This window comes from Anas platyrhynchos, chromosome 25 (assembly GCF_047663525.1).
Source record: "Anas platyrhynchos isolate ZD024472 breed Pekin duck chromosome 25, IASCAAS_PekinDuck_T2T, whole genome shotgun sequence".
NCBI lineage: Eukaryota > Metazoa > Chordata > Aves > Anseriformes > Anatidae > Anas > Anas platyrhynchos.
The window spans coordinates 2,820,437-2,836,415 of NC_092611.1; the positions used below are offsets into that span (position 1 = coordinate 2,820,437).

General features: G+C 43.5%; 1 protein-coding gene across 5 annotated transcripts in view; it reads left to right on the top strand.

Moving 5' to 3' along the window:
- Window positions 1–15,262, top strand: part of PKNOX2 (PBX/knotted 1 homeobox 2) — an 87,101-nt gene extending 71,839 nt beyond the window's left edge. For all 5 annotated transcript variants that reach the window (XM_072027788.1, XM_072027787.1, XM_027444415.3 and 2 more), the window contains 7 exons: window positions 515–703; window positions 6,984–7,116; window positions 7,191–7,288; window positions 8,973–9,092; window positions 11,285–11,361; window positions 11,832–12,010; window positions 13,629–15,262. In XM_072027788.1, the coding sequence (XP_071883889.1) occupies window positions 515–703; window positions 6,984–7,116; window positions 7,191–7,288; window positions 8,973–9,092; window positions 11,285–11,361; window positions 11,832–12,010; window positions 13,629–13,879 (1,047 nt within the window). In that variant the 3' untranslated portion in view covers window positions 13,880–15,262. The remainder of the gene's footprint in view (window positions 1–514; window positions 704–6,983; window positions 7,117–7,190; window positions 7,289–8,972; window positions 9,093–11,284; window positions 11,362–11,831; window positions 12,011–13,628) is intronic.
- Window positions 15,263–15,979: the final 717 nt, after the last annotated feature.

The window sequence follows — 15,979 nt, forward strand, 5'->3', positions numbered from 1 at the left end:
AGACTCTTTGTTACATAAAACTGGATTTATTGCCCCGGAGTGAATAGCTGAAATTTTATATATTATGCAAGATTTCAAACAGCGGCTGTAAAACTTAAGGTTTCAGCTTGGCAAGAGGAATGTTTCATGTGTAAATTTTTTAATGTTTATGGGGTACGTTTTAATGAGGCCCAGGCTTTGCACCAGCAACAGCTTACGGCAGTGCTGCAGCCCCATAATCTTGTTAGAAAAAGTGGCCTCTGGAGAATAACCAAACGCATTTCTACATCCAGGGTTTTGCATCAAACTTTTTTTTGGGCATTGGGAGAAATTCCCATGAAGGCAGTGGTAATTTTTGTGAATTTTCACCTCTTGGGATCACAGAGATAGCAGGGGTGTGGAGGGAAAAGAAATGCAGCAGTGCAGAAGGATGGGCTCTGGGATGGACTTCGGGTGAGAATATTGATCTTTTTGGCTTTTTTTGGTTTGTTGAGAATGGAGATGCTTTAAACTCTGCCATTGTGCCCGTGCACAGATGGTGAAGGCAATCCAGGTGCTGCGCATCCACCTCCTGGAGCTGGAGAAGGTCAACGAGTTGTGCAAGGACTTTTGCAACCGCTACATCACCTGCCTCAAAACCAAGATGCACAGTGACAACCTACTCAGGAACGACCTGGGGGGCCCCTACTCCCCCAACCCCTCCTCCATCAGCCTCCACCCTCAGGTAACGCCTTAAAATCGCCTGCAATCGCCATCGTTGCACGTTGGCCAACATGCAAGTCACATGAGGTTTGGGGATTGCTCTGCAGCTCCCGTGGGCTCCAGGAAGTTTGTTAAAATCCATCCCAACCTGAGGAAAATCATTTTTAAAAAAGGTATCTTGCTCATATCATGCAAAAATTGTGAAGATTTTTTTTTTCCTTTTTTTCCTTATATAGTTTTGTAGTGGGTTTTTCTCATGGCCTTTTTTGTGTGCATGTATGTGTGTGTGTGTTTGGATTTGGCTGCAGCCCCAATGCTTGCAGCTCCTGCTGCAATGCAAGGACTTCTGCTTAATCTCCTACTGCCGTAGCAACAACATGCACAGGGAGGGAAATGCAGAAGCCATGCAAACGCATGGGCAAATGGACAAGAAATTTGCATTTGTGCTTTGCAACTGTTTCATGAAAAATACAGTTGTTGGTGGGAGGGATGGGAACACCTCAGTTTTCTCTGCCACTTCCTCACTCCACATTGTCATCTTCATTTCAAGGCATCTCAACAAATTTTGGGTCTCAAGTGACCCTTTTTAGCTTTGCTGCTCCAGCACTCTCTGCATGATCAAGGTTCACACCATGGTATTTTTTTGTATAATTTGAGTTTTAGCCTGGAGGAGAAAACAGCTGGTGCCTCAAGCACAGTGGGAAAGTACAAGGAGATGCACAAGAACTGCAGAAATATCAACTGAAATAGCCAAACTAAAAAAAAAACACCACCTTGGTGGCTTTAGGGACAACACAGGGGATTTTACCTTAATATTTGGAAGAAAAATCAGGTATTGCTTGGGTATTTATCTCTTTCCGATACTGATTTATTTTTTTTTGAGTGGGAAAATGACACTTGGGGTTGCCCAATCCCCCCAGAAATAATGGTAGCCAACTCAAAAATAGCCAGAAGGTTGCCAGGCACCTCTTGGCACTATTCCCACAAGGGAGGCAGATGCCAGGGGCTTTTTTTGGATTTTCAAGGCACTTTGAAGGTGGTGGAAAGGAAAAAAAAAAACAATCATTTTTAGCTGCTTAGCTGCAAGTACTGCACAGATCAAAACTCCAGGTATGACACTCAGAGCCACTTTGTTTCCCCAGCACAGGGAAGGAAAACATGGAAAAGTTTTATTTCTTATTTGGGTTTCCTGAGAGCACCAAACCACTTAATCATTGATCTAAAAAAAACAGCTTCTCTCTATTTTCTAATAATCTCTAGAAATGGACTTACTATCCCTTCACTGCTTTATGGTAGCATTCCTTATGATCAAAATTAGCAAGACACTTGCATAAAAGAGAACAATAATTGCTCAACGAGCATCTCGTTTGTAATTTATTAGTTTCTATTATTGTGCATTGCCATGGCAACAGCTCGCATCCCGGGTGATGAGAGAGATGTTAGATATGAGCCGACGAAGCTGCCGGTCCCAGCAAATGGAGATGCACGTTTTTTATCAGTAATTTTCATGAAAATAATAAGTGAGGGAGTTAATGAGATGGAAAGCCGTCCTGTGGCTATTGTGATTTTTTTTCCTCTCTTCCTTTTTTTTTTTTTAAGTGTTGATCTAATTAGAATGCATCGGTCAGGAAAAGTAATGAGGATTTAGTGCCTCACAAAGAGGTGGGGATCGTATCAGAAAATTAGCACAAGTCTTTGGAAAATAATCAGGCCCATGTAGAGGTGCTGCACACCTCAGATTTCTGCAATGATGGAGCTGCCCCCATTTCCCTTCCAGGCAGGACAGGAAAGTTGAGAAACTCAAGTGAGGCCTTGGAGGCAGTTGCTAAATAAATGGGAACTCACCCAGGAAAAAAGCAATTGGAGGGAAAATGCTGCAGGATTGTCACACTGGCTCAAGGATGAAAGGATTTTCAGTGGCAACAGCAGCTGAAATATTCATGGTGACAGCCCAGAAGGAGACACCATCTCATCTGGTCACTGGATGAGGATGACATTCCAGTGTCGATATAAAGGCAATTTTTTTCTAATTACCCAACTCAGCAATGTCAAGTGCCTGAGTGCTTCAGCTGGTTCAGCTTCAGCTTGAGTATACTTGAATTGAGCATGGATAAAGCTTAGAAAAACAACAGTGGACGCACTTTGAATTGGTAGTGTTAGGTCAGAGGTTGGACTAGGTGATCTTGGAGGTCTCTTCCAACCTAGATGATTCTGTGATTCTGTGACTGTTTGTCCATCAGCTAGGTCTTAAGAGCTGGGGATGCTCCTGAGAACTGAAGAACTGTGGGATCTGTATTTAAAAGATGGCAAGTGGGACGATTTTGCTAATTATTGTTCTAGTAATCTCACACCACAGGTAGGTAAACACCTAAGCAGCTACTAATTTAGGATTTTTTGTTTTTATTCCAAATAATAGAAATGTGATTAATTGACGAGGTTTCTCAGAAAAGAAAATAGGTTTTCTCAGAGCATGGGAGGGATATCAATCATGTTGTGGGGAGATACACCAGGTCAGTCATGAAAGCTTGTGCAAAGTTTTTGACCACATGACAGCCTGCTTAAAAAATGATGCATATGCCATAACAAGGATGTTAACTGAATCTGAGGAAACAGCAGATGGAACCGTCAAAATGCCACTGTGGAAAACTCGCAGTTGGATTTTCCTGTTGTCTCTGAAAAAGAGAGCTCATGGCTTGGCTTTTTGTGGGTTTTTTAATATGAAAAATTCAAGAATTGCTGGAAATGCAAAAATGCCAGAAGATGATGAGAAGAGAGAGAACCTGGACAGGTGCATGATTTGCAAATCACGCAAACAGGTTTTTCCTCTGTTGCTGAAATCTTCTCATGTCACTAAGTTTGTAGGTGGCTCCTGGCATTGACCAACTTCAGGTGAAATGTTTTTTCCTGTGCAGTGAGCCTTCCCCAAACCTTTGATAACTTAATGATATTTTTCTACCCCATTTTCTCCATTGCTTTCTCATTTGCTTGCAAGAAAAAATATACTGCAAAACCAATCACATTGGGAACCAAAGCACCACCAAGGAGATTTAATTTTGATTACATCTTCTGTTTTTCAGTCCCTGTTTTAAGTGAGAATTGCAGCAGATTAGCAGCATTTGTATGGGCATTGCCAGGATGGCAGTTCATCTTGTCTTCCTCCTCAACTTTTCTGATGGTTGGAGACTGGTGGTTGGATTGCCCTGACTCAGTGAAGTGTTTTCTGTATAGGCCTTAATTTGTCCAAGTTTTGCCAGGTGGACATGCCTTAATTTCTCAGTTATTTAAAGACAACATATTTTTATCCCCATCCATCCACCCATTCATCCTTGATAAAGCCCTATATTTCCTGTGTTTGAGTTTGGCCAACTCTCCCTTGGCAGACTTGTAGGTGTCTTTTTTCTCCAACTAATCCAGATTTTCCCCAGTTCAACTCAAGAACAAATAAATTTCACAAATTTAGGAGGGGAAAAAAACTTTTATGCATGTGTGCCACCCAAAAATAAATTGCCATATCATGAAGCACAAGCAGTAGGACAGCAGTGCAAGTGCACTTACTCTTGGGCACTTGGCCTTTGACACTTGCCTTGTTGTAACAAAGTTTTTGTTGTTCAATGCAATATGTACCAGGTCTGTTTCCTCATTAAAGTACTTTTAATTTGGAGAAAGCATGTTTTGCTGTGGAGTTGTAGAACGCTGGTGCCAAGATGTATCTGCAGAGACACCTAGTGATGCATTTTTTTACACTCAAGTGCCAAAATTGCTAGAAACATTCCAGTCCTGAAATATAAAACATTTTCCAGTACAACAAAATAATGAGCATAATGTAATTTGGCTGAACAATTGCAATCCAATGCACTTAGTATGTGAAATAGATTTTAAATTTTCTTGAAGATACCTACATTTATTTTAAGGCAGAGCCTCCACTTCCATTGGGTACCTTTGGTTTTACAGTGCTGATGTAGAAACACCATGAAATTCTCTCATTCTTTTTCTAATAATCCCTAGTATTCATTTCTGGACACAACTGAGCTAGTATTTTGGGACAACTCTCCTTTACACTACCAAAGTATCTTTCCAGGGAGGGAAAAATGCAATTTTTGTCATCATAGAATGCTGCTGAAAATGGCTATGACAATTATGTCTGGAGATGGTTGTTTCTCGTTACCACTTTCATCTATTCTGAATTATTTCTTCCCAATGCAATTCCAGGAGAGGAGCTCTGGATGTCCCCAGGCTGATCCAAGTCTCCAGTCACCCCTTGATGTATCTGACTGCTTCTCAAGGCTCTCCCAGGAGCCCATTTTGTTTTATATGACTACTTCCATCATGTTCATTAGACGGCCACTTACCAAAAACCTCATCACAGTGCATCAAAACTGACTGATTTTTGCTTTCTGTATGTTAAGCAGCCCTTCTTTTTCAAAATTCCTCTGGAACTAGGGAAAGGATATAAAAAATCACAAGTATTTTATGGTCATATTTGCAGTCTTTTTATTAGTTTAACTACTTGTTACAAGGAATGTCTGGGATTCAAAGCAAAAATTCATTGTCCCACAGCTGTTGCAACACAGTTTCCAGGTAAATAATGTTCAAATTGTCAATGCAGAGAATAAAAATAACACACTATGGAGACAGTGGTTATATTGTTTTGGGCTTGCTGAAGACAGTCAGTTTGATGGAAAAATTGGAGGAAAAATCGGAGCAGGGGATTTTAACAGCAAAAGTGTGCAGGAGAATCAGAGTTTATTCCGAACATTTTCATGGGGAAAAAAAAAAAAAAAGAAAAAAAAAAGAAAAACACAAGATGAAATGTGCCCCATGATGATGAAGAGCACTATCTGTGTACTGGCAGAGAGGGTGACTTTGTGGGATTATTCAGCATAAATAAATATGTAAGCAGGGAAAACCTTTTTAATCGCATTATGACCTGTCATGCCAAAAAATGGTCTCCTTTGCAACAATTATTTAGGGGTGCTGCAGTAGCATGACAGCTGACAGCCAAAACAGGAAAAGAAGGAAGAAAAACACCGTGTTGGTGATGTCATCATGATGTCAACAGTGATAACTTGGGGAAAAAGTGAAAAAGAACCATGAAAAAAAAATAATTGATCATTGATCTGTGTGTTCAAATTATCATCTCCATCATTTTATTGCTAGAAAGAGGGGATCTGTGGCTTTTTCTGACCCAATCATATTTGCATTGCCAGTGTTCTTGTACATCAATAGTCCAGAGAAATTCTCTTTCCTTAGACCAAGAAATAGGTTTCTTGAAGAAAAGCATCAAAATGAGGGGAAGTTTAAATAAGAAGATAGAAAATCCCTTCCATTGGTATTTTGTTCAACAGTTGAGAAACAGCAGGACAACAGAGAATTGAGACAGAATGGGAAAATGGGTCAAAAAGGGAGAGAAAAGATCCTAGTTTTCTTCCTACTTTTCTGGAAAAAAAAAAAAAAAGTGCATTTTTATCTCAACTACAGCTGGGAAAATTATAGATCTATAGCTGTCTCAGGCTTATTTTGAAAGGATGATTTTATCAATATTAATGGCATAACACACAAAAATCTTGCACTTCCAGGAGACTGTGGTACTTCGCCTTGTATTCCCACATATCCTCCCATCATGACACCCTTTCCTCCCCAAAGTGTTTCATTAAATACTCAAATAACCAATTTGTTCTTATTCCACTTGCAGCTCACAGGTGAAAGCTATGCTGGAGCTGGGGTTCATACTGACATTACAGTACGAGGGGAAGAAATGCCCATTTTTGCAGAAAGTTAGCTTAAGGCTACAAAGAATTACGTCAAATGAGTCATATTATTATTTTCACTTTTTAATTACTATTCTGGCAAGGGGAAACTGCTGGTTGTTATTTTCTGGTGCTCTTATTGGAGACCTGTGCTGTTTACATGCTTTTTTTTTTGAAAGTTTAACTTCTTTTCTGAGCTCTCTGCTGTGCTTGACCTGGCATTTAGGAAAAGCTGCTTCATCCAGTTCCAGCCAAAGGACAAAAAAATAAAGACGTTTGTAAAAAGAAGATGACAGTGGGAGAAATTGCTTCTCATCATCTAGTGTGCACTTTTTTTCTTGCTGGAAATAGTGGCTGCACAAAAAGGGTGGGGTTGGTTAGACATCAAGCAAGAGCTTTGCAAAGTGCCATTCCTTATTTTTCTGTCTTTTTTTTTTCTTTCCAGCTGGGTCAAAAGGAAAGCCCCCGTTCTGCGCTTTTGCCTGTAAAAAAGTCAAGGAGGAAAACCCAAAACCCTTACTGCATGTGCAACTTCTGTCTTCCCTCTTTTCGCAGGAGATGCTGCAGAGCTCACCCGCGGCACTGCCGGCTGCGTCCAACCCCCCACCAGGCATCGTGGTGCCCGCAGCCGCGCTGCCCCCGGGCAACCTGGCCATGGGTGCCGGGAGCGGGTCGCCCGCCGTGCCAGGTAGGGCCAGCGGGGAGCACAGCAGGGGCCAGCTGGGGGGGTTGCGGCACCCCCACGAGCCCTCTCTTCCGCAGGTGGAGCCCTGTACCAGCCCGTGACGATGGTGACGTCGCAGGGCCAGGTCCTCACCCAAGCCATCGCCCCCGGAGCCCTGCAGATCCCCAACGCCCAGGTACAGCCACCCCCATGCCAGTTCCCTTGATTTACCCGTTTTCCACGGCGATTTGCACTGCTGAGACTTGGGCAGGGGGCGAAGGAGGAGGAATAAATTCTCCCCAAATTCCAAAGGGTTCAATCCTTGGAGTATCCCAAATATATCATGAGCAAGGAAGGGTGATCCAGTCCTTCTGCTGCATGCATCAAGCTTTTTTGTGGGTTCACTGGTTTTATTTCCATCCATGTACAAGCCCTTTCTTAACCCAGGTTGAGGAGAATTGCAGTGATTTCTCATGGGGGATTTTTGTGTAGGGTAAAGGATCTGCACCAAAATGATCCACCAAAATGTAGCAATGATCTTGACAGATCACCTGCATCATCTGTCCCACACAGCAATGAAAAGGGTCCTTTTTTCCCTTTCTTATCATCACTTAATGGATTTAGGGTATTTTTTAGGCATTTGCTCTATTATTACTCCTTGTTTGATTAGCCATGCAGGGGTTCCCTGCTGTCTCTCAATAAGGCAATGATCTGGACAGCTTGCTGTCTGCACCAGAAAGACTGCGTCATCTACAATCTCTTAAAAACCCCTGTAATTTCTCAGGAATTTAGGCAAAAATACATCAGTCTCTGCCGCACTGTTCCCTGGGGGAAGATTGGCAAAGATCCCCCTGTATACATTTTTCCTGTTTTTCCTGCAACTCCTAATTGTAGGAGCCCCCTAATGCTATCAGAAATAATGCACATGGAAAAAAAAAATAAAAAATAAAATAAAATGAAATAAAATGAAAAAGAAATCCACCTCCCCAGCAGGTTTTATTGCCTGCAAGGCCTTTTTTCCTCTTTCTTTCTTTAATATTTCACTGTCACTGGTTTGGATCTCGCAGAGAAGCCCTCTGAGGTATGAGAAACACACGAGCAGGGAATATCAGGGCAGGGAGAGAGGCCTGGACAAGCACCTCCGGATGCTCTTCCTGCGCCGCTGGTGTGATTTATTCATCTGGAGCCCAGGGGAATCGCAGGGACCTGCCTGTCTGATGTTTAATTCATCCAGGAGAAGTGTTTTGATTAAGAGCTGGGGAAAAAAAAAAAAAAAAAAGAAAAAAAAAAACTTTTTATCTTAGCACTGAGATTTCAGTTCTTTCCCCATGACCTCATTAAAACTTTTCTTGCAGCTTCCCAATGTATTTATTTTTTATTTTTATGTTTAAAAATAACACATTTTCATGCAATGAGCATGTTTGTCCTCATAATGGGAATAAAAGGCGTGAGGATCAAGGGGTTAATGTATCACAGGGTTTTTATCTCATGCTGCAAAAAACAGTTTAGAAAGCTGTCTCCTTTTTAATTCTTTTGTTTTGTTTGTTAGTTTGAAGTGTCCTTCTGAAATGTACATTGCAGGTGGTTGTGGCATTGCCCCATGGTCCCTAGCTGTGCTGGTGCCACATTGTTGGGAAAAGGCCAACTGCTCATTGCAAACGGCACTGGGTAAAAAAATAAATGGAGGTTTTAAATGATACAGATCCTGGTGTAAAATGGAATTTAATTGAAATTTTGAGTAACAGATAAGTTTGGGGAGTTTCTCACCATGGTTTGTTTTTTGTACTCACCACACTCCCCATTTGGGCTGGTTGTGCTCACGGCTAGGGTTCTTGATTGCCATTTTCATCTGTATTTCTCCCTGTTCCTCTCCCTGGCAGGTGAACCTGGATCTCACCTCGCTCCTTGATGGCGAGGACAAGAAGTCCAAGAACAAGCGGGGCGTTCTGCCCAAACACGCCACCAACATCATGCGCTCCTGGCTCTTCCAGCACCTCATGGTGAGCATCGCAGCCACTGGAATGCCCTGTAGGGCATACCAGGTTGACTGCATGAGGTGGGGAAAGGCTGCTTTGCAAGCTGGAAAGAAAAGAAAAGCAAACAAACAAACAAAATGTACAAATTGTGGTGGTGATTTGTCTCAATTTAGGGTATTTGGAGGCACAAAGTGGCTTTGCTTATATTTTGAGAGTACTGGGGGCTTGAGTGTTTTCACCACAGGAGCAAAATTATGCTTTTTATGCCTTAACACTTTGCATGGAAAAGCAAACAAAACCAAGGGGGGAAAAAGCCCAAATACATGATTTTCACCCATCTTTGCAGATGGGTCAATGAACATTTTGTACAGTTTACAGTTCCCAAATACACCTTTCTAGCAAGCCAAAAGGGGCTGCCTGCAACAGCTGCCCTTGCAGATATCATTGCGGCACTGCGGCGACTGACCAAAATACAAAATCACAAAATCAGCCCATTTTGGGGATTGTTGCTGGGTGGACGTGTGCCTACACAGAGGGTCCTCAGAGGATGAAAACAGGATGTTTTCATGCAAGGAGACTGCTTGCCCACCTGTGGGCTGGAAAAGGGGCAAAAACTAAATTTTCTTTTTTTCCTGTGTAATTGGGCCAAGAAATTATTTAGATGTCACTTGCAAAGAGTTACAAGATGGTATCCAGGTTGGTGGGTGAGTGTCGTCCCCCCCCCCTGGAAATGGCAAGATGGAAGATAGCCCCAAGAAGCACCTTGGGGAAAAACCTATCTTGAAGGTGACTCATGACATGGAGCAGCATGGAAACTTCCCAGCCTTTTTTTTATGGGAAATTCTGGATTTATTGCTTTGAGGACAAGGGCATTGCTGTGTTCAGCTGCATCTCTTGAGCTTCAGAGGGCTGAGCTGCAGACTTGCAAGCATAAAAAAAGACTTAGAAGACCAGAAACTGAAGAGCAATTTAATTTTAGGACACATGCCCATGGATGGACATTTCAAAAGTTGGATCAAAAAGTTAAAAGAAATTCTTCTGCTACTGGGACAGTAGCAGACCTTTGGTCTGAGTCTGGTCGTCATGGCCAGAAGATGCTTCAGCTTCCTGATGGGATTACTCCATCCTAAATTTCTTCATGATCACTCATTTCTCAAAGCCCTTTCCTGAAGTTCCCTAGTGCAGAAGGACTAAAAGCCATTTTGCAAATTTTCCCACAAACCATTTTACCAGGCAATTTTTGAACATTTGGGATGATGAGGATAGTTGGCACAAGTCACTGCATCTTTCTGTATATCCCATCTTCTTACCCCAAGGGAACCAGCATCATAAATAGGTTTGTAACCTATTAACAAGATGTTCATCATTCTGTTGGGTTCGGGAATTTTGTAGAACCAGCAGGAGGAAGAAATGCTGGAAATAATACTGAAAATGCGGGAATGGATGACAGCACCATAGGAAATGGCACCAGGAACAGTGAAACACCCCTGGGAAATCCCAAATGCAACCAGCTCTGGGAGCACTTGGCTGAGGTGGTACTTTTTAGGGATGCTTTTGCAAATAAAGAGCTATTTCTTTTTTTTCATCTTGGCATCCGTTATGCCCTGGTGAGATGGCAGTCTCCTACATAACTTAGGGTGTTTTTATGAAGGAAATCACACCATTTTGGCGGCAAACAGATGGAAAAGCCATGTGAATCAATGTTGGGAAATACCCCTTCTTACAGTGCTGGCTTGGGGCTCCAAAAACTGTCATGTGGGGCTGGCTTGATTAATTTTAGGGTCTGGAAAGGAGGATTTTAGCACAGCTGGGCGATGGGTGAGGATGTTGAAATTCTGAATGCTAGTAGCATCCCAGTGCAGACATTTCAGGGGGGGTTTCAGCACAGCAATTGCACCAGACATGGAGAGCTGTCAGTAGCCACAGGTTTTAAAGCCCAAATCCCAAATTTACCAACTGTAATTAGAAGACAGTGGTAAAATCACTAAAACTAGCACAAGTTCTCCTTTTCCTTCAAGGAAAAGCCTTGGAAAAGAGCCTTAATGATACTGGGGAAATAGTGGTGCCTTCAATCTTGCAAGTTCAAGAAGCTACCAAACTTGGGGAGGGAGGGAGAATCAGTGCTTTTTTTTTTTTTTTTTTTTTTTTTTACCCCTACTTGGGGCTGCCACTTTGCACACAAGGATGCCATTTTGCTGCCCATCTCTTTTTTCCAGCACCCCTACCCTACGGAGGATGAGAAGAGGCAAATCGCCGCCCAAACCAACCTGACCCTCTTGCAAGTCAACAACTGGTGAGCATAGTGGTGGCCTGTGCTGTTGTCCCACTGGTTTTGGAGATTTCAAGCTATTTTGTCTCTTTTTAATATATTTGTGGGGGTAACATGGTTGGTTAAGACTGACTTGGGTAGCACCATGGGTATGGGTTGCAATGTTCATCTGCAATATCTCAGTGCCCTCTCCTGGCAAGCACAACATACAGCAGCCGGTATTTTCCCTCCTACAATTATTATATTATTTATATTATTATATTATTTAAATTATGTTTATATTATATATTATTAGTTGGAAAAATTAGGACAATGGCCTAACATGCCACAGACAAATGAAATGGGGTGGATCGCTTGGGAAAAAAACAGCTTTATGGACCAAGCAGCCTCTTATGAAAGGGTTTTATAGTGCAATTCATTGTTGTTATAGTTTCTACTCAAAATTGTTATAACAACTGTTACTTACTTTAATGGCCACTGTCTTCCTGGGAAAGGTTCATCAATGCCAGGCGGCGCATCCTACAACCCATGCTCGATGCCAGCAACCCGGACCCAGCCCCCAAAGCCAAGAAAATCAAATCTCAGCACCGGCCCACCCAGCGGTTCTGGCCCAACTCCATTGCTGCTGGAGTGCTGCAGCAGCAGGGTGGCAATTCGGGGACAAATCCTGATGGTAAGGACAAATCCAGATGGCTCCTGTTCCTCCTGGATGGGGTGGCTGCATGTTAAATTAGGTCCTGATGTTGGTAATTAAAGATTAAAGGAAAAACATTTTGAAGGAATGGCCCATGCAAGAAAGTCCTTGCAGCTGGCCATCACAGGTGCACTGACAATGGTGCCACTGCTACAGCAGTGCCATGGTCCCCATGTGCCAGGCACTGCCATTACCTGGGCATGGGAATGGCCCTCAGGGGTGACCTGCTATGGGGACATCAGCTGGGGTATTCCTGAGGTGCACGGAGAGGAGAGGAGACAAGATGAGACAAGACAAGATAAAATGAAGAAAACAGAAGATGAAGGAAAGGAGAAACAAACAGAGAAGATGAAAAGAAAGAGAGCAGAGATGAGACCAGAGAAGATGAGAAAAGAGAAGATAAAGAAAAGTGGAAATGAAGAGAAAACGAAGTGAGAAGAAGAGATGAGAAGATGAAATTCTTCACTCAGAGGATGGTGAGGCACTGGCACGGGTTTCCCAGAGTAGCTCCATCCCTGGAAGTGTTCAAGGCCAGGCTGGATGGGGCTTTGTGCAACCTGGTCTGGTGTAGGTGTCCCTGCTCATGGCAGGTGAGTTGCAACTAGATGGTCTTTGAGGTCCCTTCCAACCCAACCCATTCCGTGATTCTATGATGCCATGAGCCAAAGAAAAAAGATGATGACAGAAGATGAAAAGAAAGACTCATAGAATCATTAAGGTTGGAAAAGACCTCCAAGATCATCTGGTCCAACTGTCACCCTACTACTCTCTAAACCATGTCCCTAAGCACCACGTCCAACCTTTCCTTAAACATCCCCAGGGACAGTGTAGAGAGCAATAAGGTCTCCCCTGGGCCTCCTCTTTTCTAGACTGAACACCCCCAGTTCCCTCAGCCGCTCCTCACAGCACTTGTGTTCCAGGCCCTTCACCAACTTCGTAGCCCTGCTCTGGACACGCTCCAGGCCCTCAGTGTCCTTGTAGTAAGGGGCCCAACCTGAACACAGCACTCGAGGTGCGGCCTCACCAGAGCAGAATACCAGGAGACGATCACCTCCCTGGCCCTGCTGCACTATTCCTGACACAAGCCAGGAGGCCGTTGGCCTTGTTGGCCACCTGGGCACACTGCTGGCTCATGTTCAGGTGAGCATCAACAAACATCCCCATCTCCTTTTCCCCTGCACAACTTTCGAGTTACTCTGCCCCAGCCTGTAGCACTGCATGGGGTTGTTGTGGCCAAAGTGCAGGACCCGGCACTTGGCCATGCTGAACCTCATCCCTTGGACTCTGCCCATCAAAGGTGGAGAAGACGAAAACGAGAACAGAAGATAAGGAAGCTGTAAAGAAAGATGAAGAGAGATCTTCCCAACCATTTTGGACATCCTCTTGCTGAAAAAAATGAGTGTTTCCTGTTATTCAGCAAAGATGCATGAGCTAAAATGTTAATGTTTGGACTTTGGGGGATGGCTGAATCAGGTGGGACACCCTACAGAGTATTCTGTATAGATACAGTTTTCCGCTTGTGTTATTCTAGGCTTATGTACTTTTTGTCCTTTTGATGTTGGCTGGGGAGTCCATACATATATTTTTTAAATTTCAGGCTCAGTTGGCATGGACAACCTGCAGCCCCTGTCATCAGCCACAGCCACCATGGCCATGCAGCAAGCTATGCTGGCAGTCCATGATGACTCCCTAGACGGTACCGAGGAAGAGGAGGAAGACGAGGAGGAGGATGAGGACGAGATGGAAGAGGAGGAAGAGGAGGAGGAGGAGCTGGAGGAAGAGCCTGGTGGCCTCCCAGCTGCACCCGGCACTGACCTTGGCTTGGACCACAGTGACTCACTGGAGTAGCTCCCCCTACGCCCTCCTCAAATCATTGATGGCAGCAGAAACACCCCCCTCCCAAATGGCAAAAAATGGCAAGAACAACAACAAATTGGTGAGAGAAAAGCAAATTGGAGGCACTGACAGGTGCCCTATCTGCCTGTGGGAGCACGGGGGCCACCACACCAGCGCGTGAAGTGAAGGACATGCGTTTACAAGGCACATATTGTGGCCGGATTTTTTGTTTTGTTTTGTTTTGTTTTCCAAGTTTTATCCTTGTTTTCCCCCTTTGCCCTTTGTTTTTGGTGAGGAAAGCATTTTTAGTGGAAGATGTTATGCCCACAATGCTTGGATGACATGGGGTAACACGTTTTTTTCACTGTGGGCTGCTGCATCCTCTTGGATTTCTTGGTGCAAAAAAAAACAAAAACAAAACAACCCAGGACTGATGTTTTTTTGGGAAGGCTTCCCCAGAAAAAATCACTCACAGGCATAAAGATCAGCAGGTGGGAAAAAAAATTGCCAAGTGCAAATTCTGCTTCAGATCAGATTTGAGGAAAGTTTCACACTCTTGACCCACTGGATTGCCCAAACCTCCAATGTTGTGGCCATTTGGTGACTCCGTACGTGACTTTCTGGAAAAGGGAGAAAGCTCCCCTGAACTCTTTAATTTATGTGCTAAAAACCCATCAAATCTGGAAAAAGAAAACACCCTTTTCCTTAAGGGCTGAGACTAGATGCAAAGTTGGGCAAAACCTGCCAGGAGTGAGACCTTCCCAGGGTGCTTTTGTACCAAAAAGGAAAAAAATGGTTAAAAAAAAATCCACATACTTTCACCCAAAGTTGAACAGTGAACCCCAGGCTTTGCCCGGGAGGAAGGAAATTCAGTATTGTTGCTGAAAAGATGATTTCTCCCCAATATCATCCACCTGCACAGGAAAACATTGGGTTTCTCACCCCCAAGTGCTCTGAATGAGGTGTCAGGGAGGGCAGCTCTACAAAAACAATTCATTTGGAGACTTTTGAATGGTAGTTAAAGGGCAAATTTTGCCTTAGAATATGAGACAAAAGCAGCCCCGGTGACACAGGGGCTCTTCTTTGTACCTTGGGGGGGAAACAAAAGTTTTTTTCTGCAGGTTCTTCCCCATAACTGTGGGGTTTCTCCTTCTGTAGTAAGGAAGGATTTGGGCGGCTGCAACAATTGCCATTTTTGTTCTTCTTTTGGCTCTTGAGGAGTTGAGAAGAAACAGCAGCCACAGAAAAACAGCTGCAGCAACAAAGTGATGCAATGGGCAGAAAAGCCTATTTTTCGATACTGATCTGGCGTGAATGTAATCCATAATTTCATAAAGGATTCATTGTAATTTAGTATTAATTCATGTCCATTTATTATAAAGTACTAAGAGATGAGGTTTTGCAGCTGTATTTTATTGTCAGCTTCTTCTGGGGGGAGCTGAAGAGGAACCCCAAAATGGGTGAGTACCCCCGCCCCGCAAAACAGGCAATTCACCCAGATCCCAAATAGGCGAATCTCCCCCAGATGGGTAACTCACCCTAAGCCCACAAATGAGTGATGTAGCCCAAAAAGGATTCCTGTTTGTACAACAGTGATGCACCCCTCCTTTAGGGAAGTGAGGCCTCCCTACAGAGCTCCAAAATGGAGTGGTTTGCCCTCAATGTGAACACTGCAACCCCCCAGATTGGTGACTCTCCCCCAAAATGCATTATACTCTTCCAAATATGCAGTATGCCCCCAAATGGCTGTCCCAGTCCAAAATGGATGATGTTTCCCTGAAATGTGTTATGCTTACTCAAAATAAGCAGTGTGCACCAAAATGAATGATGTTCCCCAAAAAGGAGGGATGTTCCCCAAACTAGTGATTTTCTCCAAAGTGTTTTTCTCAAAAAATGAGTTACTCCCCACAGAAAGAGTGATGTTCCCCAAAATGTGTGACTCTCAAAAGCAGTTGATGCTCCCATAAATGAGCAAAACTCCCCATAGTGCCTTCCCCCCTGAATAAGACAAGTTGACTCAAAATGATGGCTGCACCCCCAAAATAGAACATGTTCTCTAAAAGAGAAAGTACCCCCAAACTAGTGACTCTTACCCAAAATGAGCAACACTCC